The 15959-nt window shown below is 41.9% G+C and overlaps 1 protein-coding gene across 1 annotated transcript in view; it reads right to left on the reverse strand.

Moving 5' to 3' along the window:
* ube2j1 (ubiquitin-conjugating enzyme E2, J1) overlaps positions 1-13607 on the reverse strand; it is a 79197-nt gene extending 65590 nt beyond the window's left edge. The window contains exon 1 of the mRNA XM_044170118.1: positions 13434-13607. Within this exon, the coding sequence (XP_044026053.1) occupies positions 13434-13607 (174 nt within the window). The remainder of the gene's footprint in view (positions 1-13433) is intronic.
* Positions 13608-15959: the final 2352 nt, after the last annotated feature.

The following is a 15959-nucleotide window of genomic DNA, read 5'->3' on the forward strand; positions in this document are numbered from 1 at the left end:
CAGACACATTACAAACATTAACAAAAAGTAGCATTTACATTTTGGAACATTAAACAGCAAACTTAACAAACCTCTCAGTCCAGCACTAGGCATCATGGGAAATTAGGGTTAACACCAAGGCAGCAGCAGAGCTGGGAGCCGAGGATGCTAAAGCTATATTGGGTATATAAGTATAAGCTATAAGTATTCTGGCGCTTCTGTGTTTATCTTTGGGGATAATAACAGTTGCAGATTGGACAATGTTCTGTCATCATTTCAACAGTATGTACCAGAAGAGAAAGCATTCCCACCAGAAGGGAAAACATCTTGGATTTGTGCTATGGTAACATTACAGACGACGCTCAGACTTTTTTTCCTTCCTTTTTTAAAAACTTTATTAACAACGCAGTAATATTCAAACAGAAACTTAAACGTCATCACAAAACTCCAAGGTTCCCTGGCATTCTTATATTTTGTTCCTTTTTGATGCAGTTGTATTGTTTTATGATGGAATATTAATTACTGACCAATTTGTTGCTGCATTTTCAAGGTTTACATTTGACTTGTAATTCCTGATAATATATATAAGATTTTTTACCAAGTTGCTGGTGCACGATTATTATTTTAATAATAAATAACAAATCAGTAAATCTATGTATTTGTTTGATACATTTTGTTTGACATAGTTAGGCTTGTTTAAGTCAAGCCTGATGTTACCTTCTACATAAAAGAATGATCCCAGTCTTTTCCACACAGTGAGGCATACAGCTTATTAAAAACGCTAAACACCAGCATCAGATCGGTACTTGGTATTTGCAGATATCAAATTCAGGTATTGGAATCGGAACTGAAAAAAGTGGATTGGTGCATCCCTACAAACCATGCCAGCAAAATGCCCCCAACAGCATAACAGAACCACCGGATCCCCTCACTGTAGGGGTCAAGCACTCAGGCCTGTACAGTTATCTTGGTGTACACCACACATGCACTCGCCCACTTGTTGAGAATATGATGAAGGATGACTCATCTAACCATTTCACTTTTTTCCACATCTCTGCATGCCACACATTCATTTTCTCACGCAGAACAAAACAAAACTAATTTATAACTGATAACGGCACAAAAAGAGGACACTGACAGCGCACAGACAGACAAGAGTCAGTAGCTCTTCTGGCAGCAGTGTCTCTCCCTCTCCTCTTGCACCATGCGCAGGCCAGCAGGAGTGACAGTGAGTTACTATGGTTACAGGGACGTGCTGAAACTTTTTCCAGGGAAATATTACAGTATGCAAGCACTAACATATTACCATGTGACCCAGATGTCACTAGGTCAATAAAAGGGTCAGTGATGCTTTGTTCTGTCTCTTTCTCCTAGAATCTTTCACTGCAACGGAAGTCCATGGCTGTCACCCTCTCAGTGTCTGCTCACCAGCAGACACCCACCTGAACTCTTTCCTCCCGGCTTCACCGTGTAATCTGCTCAGAGCAGAAACACACAGCAGAACCAAAGTTTAGCGCCAACAGCTATTGCACAAAGCCTGCAAGCTAACTTCACATGCTAACAGGAGCATGAAGCAAGTTAACGCCATGCGGTTAACTCTGTAAGGACAACCAGAGACGGAGCGACCGGCTTCCTCCATTCTCTACAAGCGGACACTGCACAGCAAAAGATGCTTCCACAGCGGAACTATAATTCTTCCCAGCTTGGCTCGTCTACAACAGACTGACCACCAGCTAACAACAGTACCAAAGCCACCCCTTTCCCTCCCATGTACGGGTAACGTAACAACTGGGCATGGGATTGAGTGTACTTTGGTTTGAGGTTTTATTGTTGTGATCTTCTGTTAATTTGGCAGCCACACTTTAAGTTGATGTTAGTTTATGTTATGCTCCACACAGACAGAGTCTTTGCAAGCTAACTAACTAACTTAGCACCATTATCCTAAACAGATCATACACCTCTAATTTGACTCAAACAGAACTAGACACGGTGGAAAGCTGCCGCTTCATGTTTCTTTGTTTCTGACCTTGTGGGTTCAGGCTCGTGCACGCGAGACATACGGAGGCAGAATACACAAACACACAAACACACACTCACACATTTTTGTTCTGTTGTTTATTGTATTTAGAGTTAGCCTTCATATTGTGTGTTTTTGCTTTGTTCATCTTTTAAATAAATGCTTGTGTATAATTATGCTGGTTTCTTTAATGTTGCACAAGAGTGAGTAATTTACCAACCTCTGTTATGTTGAGCTACAAATCCTTCAACCTACTAGCTATTAATGGTAATTATGGTTATAGTTATTAATTAATTATTAATCTGAGTTCCAAATTGATAGTTTAGTGTATTTTAGGAGACTCAATCAATTAATTGGCTATCATTTCTCTTCTTCAAGAAGAGTGGTGCCCCGAGGACTTTATAAATTAAAGTTATTTATAATTATCTTTGATAATTCTGATAATCAATTGATCGCACCTACACAAGTAGGTGCCCCCTTTAAACATTGTAAATCCCAACACAGTTGAGCAGTCTTTGTGACTGAAGCTCCTGCCATCTGTGCCCCAACAATGAACCCTATTTCAAAGTCATCTTTTCCTCTTGCCACCTTGATGCAAAATCAGAATTAACTAAGCCTGCTCAGCCTTTTTATACATGCCACAGAGCATGATTGGATGTTAAATGCTTAATTGTACCATGCAATGCACCTGTATGGAAGCATCTGCATTCGTTATTTTTCTCAACTCATTTATTCAGGTTTTTCCTTTTCACCCAACTGTACCTCAAACCTATCCACTGTTTTTATTCCCATTTCTCTTCTGTTTTTATTTGCTTTTCTACTGGCATTGTGATCACGCCTTTATGCAGTTCATTCAGTGATATATTTTTTATTTTCAATTCATACTTTATATTTATATGCTTGTAATTTGCAGGATTTATAACATAGAAACATGCATTTTTCTGTACATTTTTTTACATGGCAATTTGGAAACACAGAGACATCTTTCCAGCTGTGTAGTTACATAGTAACAGATTAACATATATGCACCTTTCTGTACAGTTTATTTATTGCTTGTAATTTGGAACACTGTAACTGATAACTTTACTTCCATTAATAAACTGTACCCTCATTGCATCTCGATTGTTTTTCTCTTTTTTCTAATTTTACTTCTAGTTTATTTTATTCTTTTTTATTTTAGTATGTAATGTATATTTCTTTTCACCAGGTTTGTTGATTTAGTATATTTATACTATCTGTATTATTTATTGTCATGCATCTTGAGCAGAAAAACTTCCTTAAGGATGAATAAAGTTCTATCTTGTCTTATATTTTAACTTGTCTAACAATCTTTCAGCCACTGCAGCCTAAAACAGAAAGTCTGGAGTTACTTTTAAATTATGTGAATGTTGTCTTATTTTAGCACAGCAGTCTTGTATAGGTGCCAATATAGTTATGTTTACAACATTAAAACAGGGCAACTTTTTGGGATACTCTATACTAGGGTATGTCCAGGAAGTCACATAACAGCACAAAACACAAAAGTAGTTATTTGTATCTTATAAAGACTTCAGTTATCAAGCTCCTCTCCTGTGGAATCAAATCCCAGTTTGGGTTCGGGAGGCAGACACCATCTCCACATTTAAGAGTAGGCTTAAGACTTTCCTCTTTGATAAAGCTTATAGTTAGGGCTGGCTTGAGTGAGTCCTGAACCATCCCTTAGTTATGCTGTTACCTAGACCTAGACTGCTGGGAGACTTCCCATGATGCACCTCTGTCCTCTCTCCATCTGTATGCATCTATATCCCATTAATGCATGTTACTAACTCGACATCTCTCTCCCGTAGTTTTGTGCTTTCTCGTTTCTCTCCTCTCTCCTGTCGCTTTCAGCAGGTATTTCTGCCTCCAGAGCTGCAGAGACTGGATCTGTGGTTGTGGGCCACTTGCTGCCCCCGTGTTCCTGCTCGACAAGTGCTACTACAGTTGTTGTTGTTATTGGCTCTGTTACTATTATTGTCATTATTATTCCTATGACTGTCATTCCTATTATTATTACTTTATTAATATTACCACTACCATTACATTATTACTATTTTAAAATTCTAGGTGGTATTTGCATTGTGCCTCCCTCTCCCCCAAAACCTCTCTCTCACAAAACCTAACATGACAGTGGCAGATGGCCGCCCACCATTGAGTCTGATTCTGTCCAAGGTTTCTGCCTGTTAAAGGGAAGTTTTTTCTTGCCACTAACTTCTGTTATGAATTGGCACTATATAAATAAAAGTGAATTGAATTAAAACCTCATCTATAGGCCAAATCTGCCACACAGTTTTGATACTGCCTGTGATTCACTTGTTGCTGAAAAATAACCCATCTAATGCATATAGCCCAGAAAACAGCCTTGCAAATGCCCGCTGACCCCACCTAGGTCATCTTCTGGTGTTTTTAAGTAAAAAAAAATAGTAAAACGCTGTTCATAAATGCCCATCACTGTAGCTACAACGCAGACACGTCCTGAACAAAGTGTAAAGTTACACAACTCAGCACCACGTACTCTTTCAGACCAGGAAGAGAATTATACCAATCTAATCTGTATGAACGCTGAATGATATATCGTTAACGCTGGTGTTTTGGCCTAAATACTGAATAGTGCAAAAACAAAGTATCTCCATATGGAGTTCACAACTGAAAAAAGCCAACAAACACACACGCTAAGAAATAGAGTCAATATACGTAATAATCAGCTCATGTCAGTGTAGTAATTTTGACTAAGTTTGTTCACAATTATTGTGTGTTGTAGTTATGTAAGTTAACTATGTAAGAAATGTCTGAACTGGTGGGTTTCAGCTGTGTCAGTCATGTTAGCAAACCCGCTGACAGCTGCATAACAATAGTAAAACATTTGAAAGCGAGCTTACCTGGACTCTCACAATGCAACCACAAGGGGGCACAAGCCAGTGTCTTCTTGTGCCAGTCCCAAGTCTGGATAAATGCAGAGGGTTGTGTCAGGAAGGGCATCCGACGCAAAACACATGCCAAATTAATAATGCGAATCGTGAAAACGACTTCCATACCGGATCGGTCGGGGCCCGGGTTAACAACGACCGCCACCGGTGCTGTTGACCTGCAGGGTACCGGTGGAAATTGGACTACTGTTGGTCAAAGACGAAGAAGGAGAGGAGGAAGGTGTGTTCGTAGGCAGAGAGAGAAGAGGAAAGCTAAGACTGTAGGACTGACAGTAGGGACTTTGAATGCTGGGACTATGACAGGGAAGGCTAGAGAGTTGATTGACACGATGCAGAGAAGGAAGGTGGACATACTTTGTTTCCAGGATACCAGGTGGAAAGGTAGCAAGGCTAGAAGCTTAGGAGCAGGGTTCAAGTTGTTCTACCATGCCTCAGATAGGAAGAGAGACGGAGTAGGAGTTATCCTGAAAGAGGAGTTTGTGAGGAATGTTCTAGAGGTGAAAGCGTATCAGACAGGTTGTTGAGTCTGAAGCTGGAAATTGAAGGGGTGATGTTCAATGTTGTGAGTGGTTATGCCCCACAGGTAGGATGTGAGTTAAAAGAGAAGGAGAAATTCTGGAGTGAGTTAGATGACGTGATGCAGAGCATCCCCAGAGGTGAGAGAGTGGTGATTGGTGCAGATTTCAGTGGGCATGTAGGTGAAGGGAACAGAGGTGATGAGAATGTGATGGGCAGGTTTGGTCTTCAGGACAGGAACGCAGAAGGACAGATGGTGGTAGACTTTGCAAAGAGGATGGAAATGGCTGTAGTGAACACTTTCTTCCAGAAGAGGCAGGAACATAGGGTGACATATAAGAGCGGAGGTAGAAGCACTGAGGTGGACTACATCTTGTGTAGACGTTGTAATCTGAAAGAGACCAGTGACTGTAAAGTAGTGGTAGGGGAGAGTGTAGCCAGACAACACAGGATGGTAGTGTGTAAAATGACTCTGGTGGTGAGGAAGATGAAGAGGACAAAGGCAGAGCAGAGGACGAAGTGGTGGAAGTTGAAAAAGGAAGCATGTCGTGTAGTTTTCAGGGAGGAGCTGAGACAGACTCTGGGTGGTCAGGAAGTGCTCCCAGATGACTGGACCACTACAGCTACTGTGATCAGGGAGACAGGTAGGAGGGTACTCGGTGTGTCATCTGGAAAGAGGAAAGTGGACAAGGAGACTTGGTGCTGGATCGAGGAAGTGCAGGAGTGTATACAGAGAAAGAGGTTAGCTAAGAAGAAGTGGGACACTGAGAGGGCTGAAGAGAGTCGACAGGAGTACAGGGAGATGCAGCGTAAGGTGAAGGTAGAGGTGGCAAAGGCCCAACAAAGAGCATATGAGGACTTGTATGCTAGGTTGGACACTAAAGAGGGAGAGGTGGATTTGTACAGGTTGGCCAGACAAAGAGATAGAGATGGGAAGGATGTGCAGCAGGTTAGGGTGATTAAAGATAAGGATGGAAATGTATTGACAGGTGCCAGGAGTGTGATGGGAAGATGGAAGGAGTACTTTGAAGAGTTGATGAATGAGGAAAATGAAAGGGAACGAAGAGTAGAAGAAGTGACTGGTGTGGAGCAGGTCGTAGCAAAGATTAGCAAGAGTGAAGTGAGGAGGACGTTGCAGAGGATGAAGAGCGGAAAGGCAGTTGGTCCTGATGACATACCTGTGGAGGTATGGAAGTGTCTAGGAGAGGTGGCAGTAGAGTTTCTGACTAGTTTGTTTAACAAGATCTTGGAGAGTGAGAGGATGCCCGAGGAATAGAGGAGAAGTGTACTGGTGCCAATTTTTAAGAACAAGGGAGATGTGCAGAGCTGTGGCAACTACAGAGGAATAAAGCTGATGAGCCATTCAATGAAGTTGTGGGAAAGAGTAGTGGAAGCTAGGCTAAGGGCAGAGGTGAGCAGCAATATGGTTTCATGCCTAGAAAGAGTACAACAGATGCAGTATTTGCTTTGAGGGTGCTGATGGAGAAGTACAGAGAAGGTCATAGGGAGGTGCATTGTGTCTTCGTAGATTTAGAGAAAGCGTACGACAGGGTGCCGAGAGAGGAGCTGTGGTACTCTATGAGGAAGTCTGGAGTGGCAGAGAAGTATGTTAGAGTGGTGCAGGACATGTATGAGAGCTGTAAGACCGTGGTGAGGTGTGCTGTAGGTGTGACAGAGGAGTTCAAGGTGGAGGTGGGTTTGCATCAATGAGCCCCTTCTTGTTTGCTCTGGTGATGGACAGGCTGACAGATGGGGTTAGACAGGAATCTCCATGGACTCTGATGTTGGCGGATGACATTGTGATTTGTAGTGAGAGCAGGGAGCAGGTGGAGGAAAATCTAGAGAGATGGAGGTCTGCTCTGGAAAACAGAGGAATGAAGCTTAGCCGCAGTAAGACAGAATACATGTGCGTCAATGAGAGGGACCCAGGTGGAACGGTGAGGTTACAGGGAGCAGAGGTGAAGAAGGTGCAGGACTTTAAGTACTTAGGGTCAACAGTGCAGAGCAATGGAGACTGTGGAAAAGAGGTGAAGAGGCGAGTGCAAGCAGGTTGGAACGGATGGAGAAAAGTGTCAGGTGTGTTGTGTGATAAAAGAGTATCAGCAAGAATGAAAGCAAAGATGTTCAAGACGGTGGTGAGACCAGCGATGTTGTACAGCTTAGAGACAGTGGCACTGAAGAAAAGACAAGAGGCAGAGCTGGAGGTAGCAGAGCTTAAGATGTTGAGGTTCTCTTTGGGAGGGACGAGGATGGACAGGATCAGGAATGAGTACATCAGAGGGACAGCTCATGTTAGATGTTTCTGAGATAAAGTCGGAGAGGCCAGATTGAGGTGGTTTGGACATGTTCAGAGGAGAGACTGTGAATATATTGGTAGAAGAATGCTGAGGTTGGCGCTGCCAGACAGGAGGTCTAGAGGACAACCAAAGAGGAGATTTATGGATGTAGTGAGAGAGGACATGAAGTGAAATGGTGTGTCACTGTTCCTTTTCATGGTTATTGTAATGACCAAAGCACGAATATTGGGGGTTGTGGCTAGACTGGATACTAGTTTTGTCGGGACTGTGAATTTCTCGCGAGAGTTTGAGAGACAGCTGGAACCTTGCGTCAGCTGTTTACTAGTAGAGTGTAGACCCCGCTCACCCCAGCTTCACTTCGCTGTTCAGCTTTTAAACATTACAAAAATAAGGTCACCGATTATGTAACCTATGCTTTGAAGCCTTGATAAATCTAGTATCCAGTCTAGCAATGACTCGAACAAGCAGTGATTCTCTCTCATTTGAATCCAAATTTGGAACGTCAATGCGTTCTACTTAACTGCGTTCAAGGTTCACTGCACTGGAAATTAATGTTGATTGGTGCCAAATGTTATAAGAGCATAAAATAGTATAGAGCATAGAAATCAGTACATTATTGGGGTGGACAATTTGATTCTTTCTGAATATTGAGGCGTACTTGTACCCCCAAAAGTGTATTGTGATTACCCCCCAGTGCGTGCCTCCTGAAATTTAAAACACCCAGGTCTGTGGCTGTGCTAACTGCGTGTACTGTAGCTCCTTTTTGATGATTGGGTCTGGGTCCCCACAGACCAATGAGCCAATCACTCCCTTTTCCGCCTCCTTCCAAAACACACTGATAATCAGATAATGAGCTAATTTATAAAGACCAGAATAACATAAAAGCAAGTACAAAACAGCACATGTGATGTACAGTGGCAACGTACTGTACAGCCACTATAAAATTTTAGCGAAGAACCATCACGTTTGGCTTTTCATGCTTTCTTCTTCTACAACAGCCCCTTCTGTGTGCTTTCTGTAGACTGGTTCACAGCACCCACTACAGTGTCAATGGCAACTCCCGCACAGAGTATTGTAGCAGTTGACAGTGTGCACAGACCCACACAGGAGATCGCGCAGGGTTGCTGCACAGAGCAAGCTGGAGCCCTAAGTGTAATTCTTAAAATGTTAAACTATTCCTTTAAGGTGGAATGATACGGTGGATGATGCACTGCATCTATTGATCAGGAACAGTGTTGTGCAAGTTACTCTGGAAATGTAATTAGATTACTGATTACTGATTACTTCTTTTGAAAGTAATCAAGTTACTTTTCTGATTAGTTTTTTCAAAAGTAATTAGTTACATTACTAGTTACGTTACTTGCCCCCACCCAAAAAAACAACAGAATAACCTTTTTGGCTCTCTCGTGAATAAACTTTATTGGGAAGTGCACACACTTGCAACAAACAAAACTAAGCCAGTCTCTTTTGACTTTTAACTCCAACTGTCAAATATTTTTACTTGCTTTTCTGAATATTCCAATTAGAAAATAAACAAAGCCAGTCTCTCCTGACCTTTTAACCCTGTAACTCAAATATTGGGCTAACAAATTCTTTCTGCATATTCCATAATATAAATAAACCTAACTTAAAACATTTTAATGTTGTTAACTAGTATTTCTGAATCTGCACACTCTATGAACAAAAAAATAAAATAAAGTCTCTAAAAAAGTCAGCGCACTCTCAGGCGCTTACCAGTCAGTAGGTCTCAGGTAAATGACGTTGCATGGGCGACAGGCAGGGATGATGCATGACGCTTACTTTGAAAAAAAAGATATTTTTCTTTTTACAATCTAGATGATAAAACTCTGCATTCTGTCGGCAACGATATAACGCTGCTGTAACGCAAATTGACCTGGGCCTGTAACTATACTCTAATTACTATTTTCAAAATTATAACGCGTTAAATTACTCCGTTACTAAAAAAGAAATCAAATTACAGTAACGCGTTACTAAGTAATGCGTTACTGCCCAACACTGATCAGGAAAACTCCAGTATACACCAAGCTTTTACATTAAAGCTCTATAAATCAATTTTTTTGATGTTAACAGTAAATCAAATGACAACATGTAATATATACTACCTGCCCAGCATCAAACAGCCGACAGACAAAGTTTGAGACTAGCTGGTGAAGAAAAGTGAACATTTAGCAGCTAAAGAGCCAGATATTTTTCTTAGAAGTTGGTGGAGACCAAAACGCAGCTAAAAGGAGAGTGAATATTAGACTGACATTCATCGGGTGGACACAACTCCAAATGAATGCTATTGTTGCTCTGTGTATGCTGGATGTGTAAATAGGCAACTGTTTGCTAACTTGTTAACCATATCAACTTCATAAGGTGATAATATGTCTGAGCTGTGTCAGAGCTGTGGAGTTCTTCTGGCTTCAAGTAGCCACAAAAAATCAATTATTGCAATGCATCTTAATAGATAATATTCCTGAAAAAGCAAACAAACATGGATGCTGGATACATATTAGGTAATTAAATGCAAATATAATGAATACAGTGTTATACTGACCACACAAAGTGTTTCTTAATTCTCACACAGCCAACTCCACAATCATACAACCGTGATAAACATGGGAATCTTCTTCATCGCTACCTTCCACTCCATATAGCATGAACACAGCATAAACATATGGGGTGTGGTGGATCAGCGCAGATTGTGATGAACATCTTTTATTGATAAAATAATATAAGAAAGTAAGCTCTGTGAGGACTCAGAGAGGAACTCTTCCCCCAACATCCTGTCTTCACATTACTCTGGGTCATAAAGCAAATCCCACCAGAACTCCACCAGCAGTTGTCGAGCAGGAACACGGGGGCAGCAGGTGGCCCACAATCACAGAGTCTGGACTCTGCAGTTCTGGAGGCAGAAACACCTGCTGAAAGCGACTGAAGGAGCGAAGGAAGAGAGACGAGAAAGCACAAAACTACGGGAGAGAGAAGATATCAAGTTCATAACATGCATTAATGGAATAAAAATGCATACAAATGGAAAGGGTTAGGAGGAGAGAGAAGGCCAGTGCATCATGGAAAGTCTCCCGTCAGTCTAGGCCTATAGCAGCATAACTAAGGGATGGTTCAGGACTCACCCAAGCCAGCCCTAACTATAAGCTTTATCAAAGAAGAAAATCTTAAGCCTACTCTTAAATGTGGAGATGGTGTCTGCCTCCTGAACCCAAACTGGGACCTGATTCCACAGGAGAGGAGCTTGATAACTGAAGGCTCTGGCTCCCATTCTACTTTTGGAGACTCTAGGAACCATAACTAGTGGGGTAGTAAGGTATTATGAGCTCTTTAAGATACGATGGTGCCTGATAATTAAGAGCTTTGTAGGTAAGGAAGGATTTTAAATTCTATTCTGGATTTTACAGGGAGCCAGTGCAGAGAAGCTAATATTGGAGAAATATGATCTCTCTTCCTAGTTCTTGTCAGTACACATGCCGCAGCATTCTGGATCAAGCCTTAAGGGACTTATTTGGGCAGTCTATGACAGAGTGCACTCTGTGTGGAGTCACACTCGCAGCTGTGGATGGTCTCTTAAGGGGGGAGGGGATTTACACCGGCAAGCTTTGGGACGCCCTCGCCTTTCTCCAACGGAAACAGGAACATTTATCAGTATATTGTCCAATCAGCATCTTTCAGATATTGTAAAGGTTACTGTAATTAAATCTAAAAGGTAATCGGATACACAACATTCACAAAATGTAGCCTAGGTGTATGAGCAATGACATGACACACTCATTACATTCATGGCATAGTAAGCTTGTGAAAGGAAAAATGATTAATTGAACAAATAAAAACTCACTCCCACACTTCTTTGGACGCATTTTGTTTTTTGTACATTTTGCCCTTCTTAATTTGATTAGGTTCTTGGTTTTTTTCACAGTCCCTGAAATTGCACAACATAGACAATTTAGTCAAATCATTCAAATCTAGTCTTGCAAAACTGCATGTGGAATAATACACCACACTTCTTTGTGAAAAAGAAGGGTATATGACGCATCAGTATGATGGCTGTTCTTTATAGAACTTCTTCGGCCTGGAATATGCTCCCCACAATCAGACAGATCAAAAACAGATTTGCTTTCAAAAAGTCACTAAAACAAACATTTATGAATCTCACAGATGTTATTTTATAATTGCTGTTTTGGAACATTTTTGTTCATTTTTATTTATTTATTTTTTGGTGCTGTGTGTTTGTGCTACTTATTGTTTCATGTGTAGAGTAATTTCACTTATTTATATTTCCCTTACAATTTTAAATGGTTTTGTTTGCGCTTGGTTTGTAGCGTGGTTTGTAAGCCTGCATCAATGCAGACTCGGTGTTAGAGGTCTTTTATAATCCACTCCCACTTTAGGCTTATTGGTTTGGAACATCACTTAATTTGGCGGACTCTCCACGCGAATGCGCAAACGGAGTGAGAGTGGGTAGGGAGAGAGTGTAGGGGCCGGATTGGAACTGGGCCTGTCAGTCTCAATATCATGACTCCACTACATGGTATTAGTGTTGAGCCTTTGCTTCTTGGTATTGGTAAAATAGATAAAATGCAAAAACCTTTTTTTCCCTAGACATTGTTGCATGGTCATATGGGGGTTTTTTTTGTCCTAAACAACTTGATTTAGAAAATAAAAACACACAACTGGTGTACTATTCAGTACCTAGTAACAAAGATTGTTTTCTAATTTGAGCAAACCAAACACTAAACACTCACTATTGAGAATGACTTCCGGATGGGAGCCGAAACGTCTTGATTCTGAAAACAGTGTCCAGATGACTACGACTGAAACCTTTTCTACGATAGAACACTCCTGGACGAATGAGGGACTACACCGTCCCAAACACTAAACAGGAAATTTTTGCTTTAAAAATTGTGCATTTTTGGAGTATCAAAATTCTTTTAATAAGTTTTGATCATGAGTGTCCATAGATTCTATGTGCACAGTTTCATGCAGATCAGACTCACTGCCTAGGAGGAGTTTGAAAAAGTATGTATGTTCGCATGTTTCATGATAATGCAAAAAGACGGTGTAGTCCCTCATTCGTCCAGGAGTGTTCTATCGTTCACAATTGAGAATGACTTCCGCATGGGAGCCGAAATGTCTTGATTCTGAAAAAAGTGTCCAGATGACTACGACTGAAACCTTTTCTACGATAATGCAAAACCACTGCCACCTAGTAGCCGATTGGCAACAAACGTTTCACAGAGCGTCAGTGAGGCATGAGAATTACTGAGCCAAGTTTTGTACCAATGTGGAGATATAACATCACTGCAACCTACAAGATGTTGTTCCTTTATAACTTGCGCATTTTTTGGAGTAACATAATTTGTTTAATAAATTTCGGACTCACAGCCTAGGAGTTTGAAAAAGTAGGTTTTGCATATTTCGGGATTTTGAGGAAAAAAATTATAAGCGGAAATGGGCGGACCTATATCACAAGATGCAGCTCAATTCAGGGAACGCGTGCATGTAAGGTTTTCAAATATGCGACATACTATGTGGGAGTTACTGGCCAAAACGCGTTTACCTTGATTATAGCGCCACCTGCTGATTGATGTGTCAGTTTTGGTGTCTGGTGTGTGTACAGTTCTATACCACCCCTGTAAATTTCACTTTCATAACAACTCTTACAGTGTAAGCTGCAGTACCACTTTTACCAATGGAAAAAATAATAATCTGAGCCATTTCAATAGGGTTCTCAGCACTGGTGGTACTGGGCACCATGATGCCTTGCATTCGTGGTTCCCAGCCCACTCGGGCTTGGACCCGAGGTATTAAGAGGGCCTCTGGTGCAAGTCGCAACATGCAGCCCACGGAGGCAGTGCAAGTCGGACCTACAGTCCCATGAGCGCAATACAAGTCGCAGGGGGAGATCAGCACAGATTGGAAAACATGGGCAGCTCTTTGTCCTGAAGCATAATTTGAGCGATTACAATGTTTAGAAGAAAGGAGTATTAACAGGGTTGTGTGTCCTAATGAAAAAGAAGAAATTCCAGATTTACAAGCCACTAGAAAAGGAGGGCAATGTCAGCTTAATTTCAAATGCAGAAAAAATCTATTGATCAGAAGCATTTTCTATTATGCACTCATTAATTGCGCTACAGGCAAAGGTGTTTTACAAAGTACGTCAATGGTGCCTAGATAAGTAAATAGGGAAAATCCTGACCCATTTCATATATTTATTTCTGGAGGAGCAGGTACAGGAAAGTCTCATTTAATAAAAGCTGTGTATTATGAGGCATGCAGATTGTTAGCAAGAATGTTTAATAATCTAGATGACATTCATGTTTTACTAACTGCGCCTAGTGGTGTGGCTGTATATAACATTAATGCTACAACAATAACAGATTTGTGATTGGTAATAATGTTTCATTGTCATATCAACCTTTAAGGGGGGGGGGGAGTAAATACATTAAGAGCCTGTCTGCAACATTTACAAATATTGGTAATAGATAAAATTGGGAAAAAAAAAACTGGAATTGGCAACCATCCTTGGACATAGGACTTGGTGTTGTGAGCCATTTTTGGCCAGTAACCCACCTACCAAAGGATGTGGAAAGAAGCTTTGTCGCCCCGGTGGCCCCCAACAGGGGAATCGTGTGTGTGCGCCAACATGACCCCCCCTATGGTTTGTTGGGACCACCCACCAGGTTGGTCCTTTACCATTTAAAAAAAATAAATAAATAAAATATATATATATATATAATAATAATAATAATAGATATAGAGTAGCAGGTCTTTTTCTAACCTGAAATGCGCCTGGTTGAGGCAGAGAGCTTGCAGCTCTGTTGACTTGGTTGATGGGTCTTGTGGCAGGGTGGAGGTGGAGGGTTCAACACCAGCTGTCGGATGGCTCGAATAGCTGGGTCTTACTCCTGCATGGCGATTAAGTCGTCATCGCCAGGTTTGAGAGCCAGGTGCAGGGTATGTGTGCATGTCTGAGGGTTTTGGGCATATTTGACCTCAATGTCATAGCCTTGTAGCGCCATCATCCAGGTGGCAATGCGGCTGCTGGACACCAGTCCTTCCCTCAGCCGTTGGCTGTTAAGGAAGGTGACAAGTTTTGAGGATAACTTTCTGGTTCCCCACTATAACTGCGGAAGTGTTCCACAGCCCAGACGGTGGCAAGAAGAGCTTTTTTGCTGGTGGAGAACTTAATCAACGCTGCTAGGAGGTTGGATTACATAGGCGACGACCCGCTTGTCTGTGTCGTGCTTTTGTGCCAAGGTAGGTGGAACTCCTTGTAAGCCAGGCACGGGGCATAGCAGAGTTTTTCCTTAATTTTGCAAAACGAGCGCTCTTGCAGTTCTACCCACACAAAGGGCTTATCCTTACGGAGGAGTTTGGTGACTGGTCTCCAGTCTTCAATGAACTGTCAGGAGTAGTTACACACACCCAGGAAGCTTTGGAGTCCTGAGACATCTATTAGAGCCTTGATGTCTTGAATGGTTCGAAATCCTCCGTCTGGGGTTCGATGCCGTCAGTTTCATGCCTTAGGCTCTCCCTGACATTAGCAACCTCGCCCATTCATGCGTTAAGGAACCAAAGTCCAGATTTTGGGGCCCCACCACGCCCAAACGGGGGCCCCCGGGGGCCTGGACACGACGTGATACACATTAAGTTTTGCCCGGGACCCCACGAAAAAATCAGCGTCCCCGCATGACCCTCGGGGCCCGAGCTACGATTTTTCAAAGTTTCAGCGATGTGTTCCCACTTGTCAGAGTACCCGAAGCGGCCACCAGGTGGCACCAGACCGAATGACTAAGTGCTGAGGACATTATGTACTTATGACCACAAGGAGATGTAGCAGTTACTGTATGGAGAGCGGCGCAAGAACAACAACTCACTAACAGGAAGTGCAGGGATCCTCCCCCTAGGGCGCTGTCACCTCAAGATGGGTGGAATCGTGTGCCAAGAGGCTGGGACCAGCCAAGTCTAAACCACGGCTTCCCCCCTTCTTTTTACAACCAGTCAGATAACTGCACATTTCTATTATAAAACTCTGTGAAATGTTAAGAAGAGTACTCTTTCCTTGGATGTTGGCAACAGCTTGCTGACTGTGGTTTACTGAATAGAGAAGATCCTTGTACAAGATGCTTTTATTCCTCCAATGCTTTAATAAATGACAAATTGAGAAATAGACTATCTCTGGACTGT

Source organism: Siniperca chuatsi, linkage group LG16, assembly GCF_020085105.1.
Source record: "Siniperca chuatsi isolate FFG_IHB_CAS linkage group LG16, ASM2008510v1, whole genome shotgun sequence".
NCBI lineage: Eukaryota > Metazoa > Chordata > Actinopteri > Centrarchiformes > Sinipercidae > Siniperca > Siniperca chuatsi.